The sequence below is a fragment of the Eimeria mitis genome, genomic scaffold (assembly GCF_000499745.2).
Source record: "Eimeria mitis Houghton genomic scaffold, Emh_scaff333, whole genome shotgun sequence".
Taxonomy (NCBI): Eukaryota; Apicomplexa; class Conoidasida; order Eucoccidiorida; family Eimeriidae; genus Eimeria; species Eimeria mitis.
Genome location: NW_013571669.1, coordinates 17,929 through 18,885, shown reverse-complemented (window position 1 = coordinate 18,885; position 957 = coordinate 17,929). Strand labels below are relative to the sequence as shown.

Below are 957 nucleotides of genomic sequence, written 5' to 3'. Positions count from 1 at the left end.
GGCGCAGCTGCTGCTGCTGCTGCTGCTGCTGCTGCTGCAGCGGCAGCAGCCGAGCTTGCGGGTGCTGCTGCTGTTCTTGAAGACTCATGAGCGTGGGGGACTGCCCCCCTTGGTGCTGCAGCACACTTTGTTGCTGCTGCTGCTGCTGCTGCTGCTGTTGCTGCTGCTGCTGCTGTTGCTGCTGCTGTTGCTGCAGAAGAGCAGTATAGTGGGGCGCGGGCTGCTGCCAGGCGAAATGCTTATGCGGCTGTCGGCTTTGCAGCAGCAGTTGCTCCTGCATCTGCTGGTGCTGCATCTGCTGCTGCTGCAGCTGCTGCTGCTGCAGCTGCTGCTGCACCTGCTGCTGCATCTGCTGCTGCATCTGCTGCTCTTGCTGCTGCCAAACAGGAGACAGCACGGGCGTGGCCATGGAGCAGTGTCTCCTGCTGCTGCAGCAGAAGCCAGCATTGCCTGCTGCAGCGGCTGCTGCAGCTGCTTCAGCTGCTGCAGCTGCTGCTGCTGCTGCTGCTGCTGCTCCAGTCGCGGGTGAAGCTGCTGCACACCACCTACCTGATGGACTGGTGCACCTGCGCCGAGGCTGCAGGCAGCCGTTGTTGCTGCTGCCCCTGCTGCTGCTGCAGCAGCAGGTACTGCTGCTGCTGCTGCTGCTGCTTAATTGGCTCCTGCAACGGCTAGCACTGCTTGTGCAAGCGCCGCAGTTGCTGCTCGTGCTGCTACTGCCGCTCCTGCTGTTTCTGCAGCAGCAGCTGCTGCCTGCGCAGAAGGGGCTGCCACAGCCGCTCGGCACTGGCAGCAGCAAATGCTTCTGTGCTGCTGCTGCTGCTGCTGCTGTTGCTGCTGCTGCTGCTGTTGCTGCTGCTGGCGGTGCCGTGAACTCGGAACCCGCGTGCCAATGCAGTTGCTGCTGCAGTTGTTGCTGCTGCAGTTGTTGCTGCTGCTCCTGCTGCTGCTGCTGCT

The 957-nt window shown here is 63.0% G+C and overlaps 1 protein-coding gene across 1 annotated transcript in view; it reads right to left on the bottom strand.

Annotated features, from left to right (window-relative positions):
• The window catches only part of EMH_0008380 (uncharacterized protein), a gene marked incomplete at both ends in the record, with an annotated part of 1,523 nt that extends 1,114 nt beyond the window's left edge, over positions 1-409 (bottom strand). Inside the window, one exon of the mRNA XM_013498320.1 lies at positions 3-409. Coding sequence (XP_013353774.1) covers positions 3-409 — 407 coding nt within the window. The remainder of the gene's footprint in view (positions 1-2) is intronic.
• Positions 410-957: the final 548 nt, after the last annotated feature.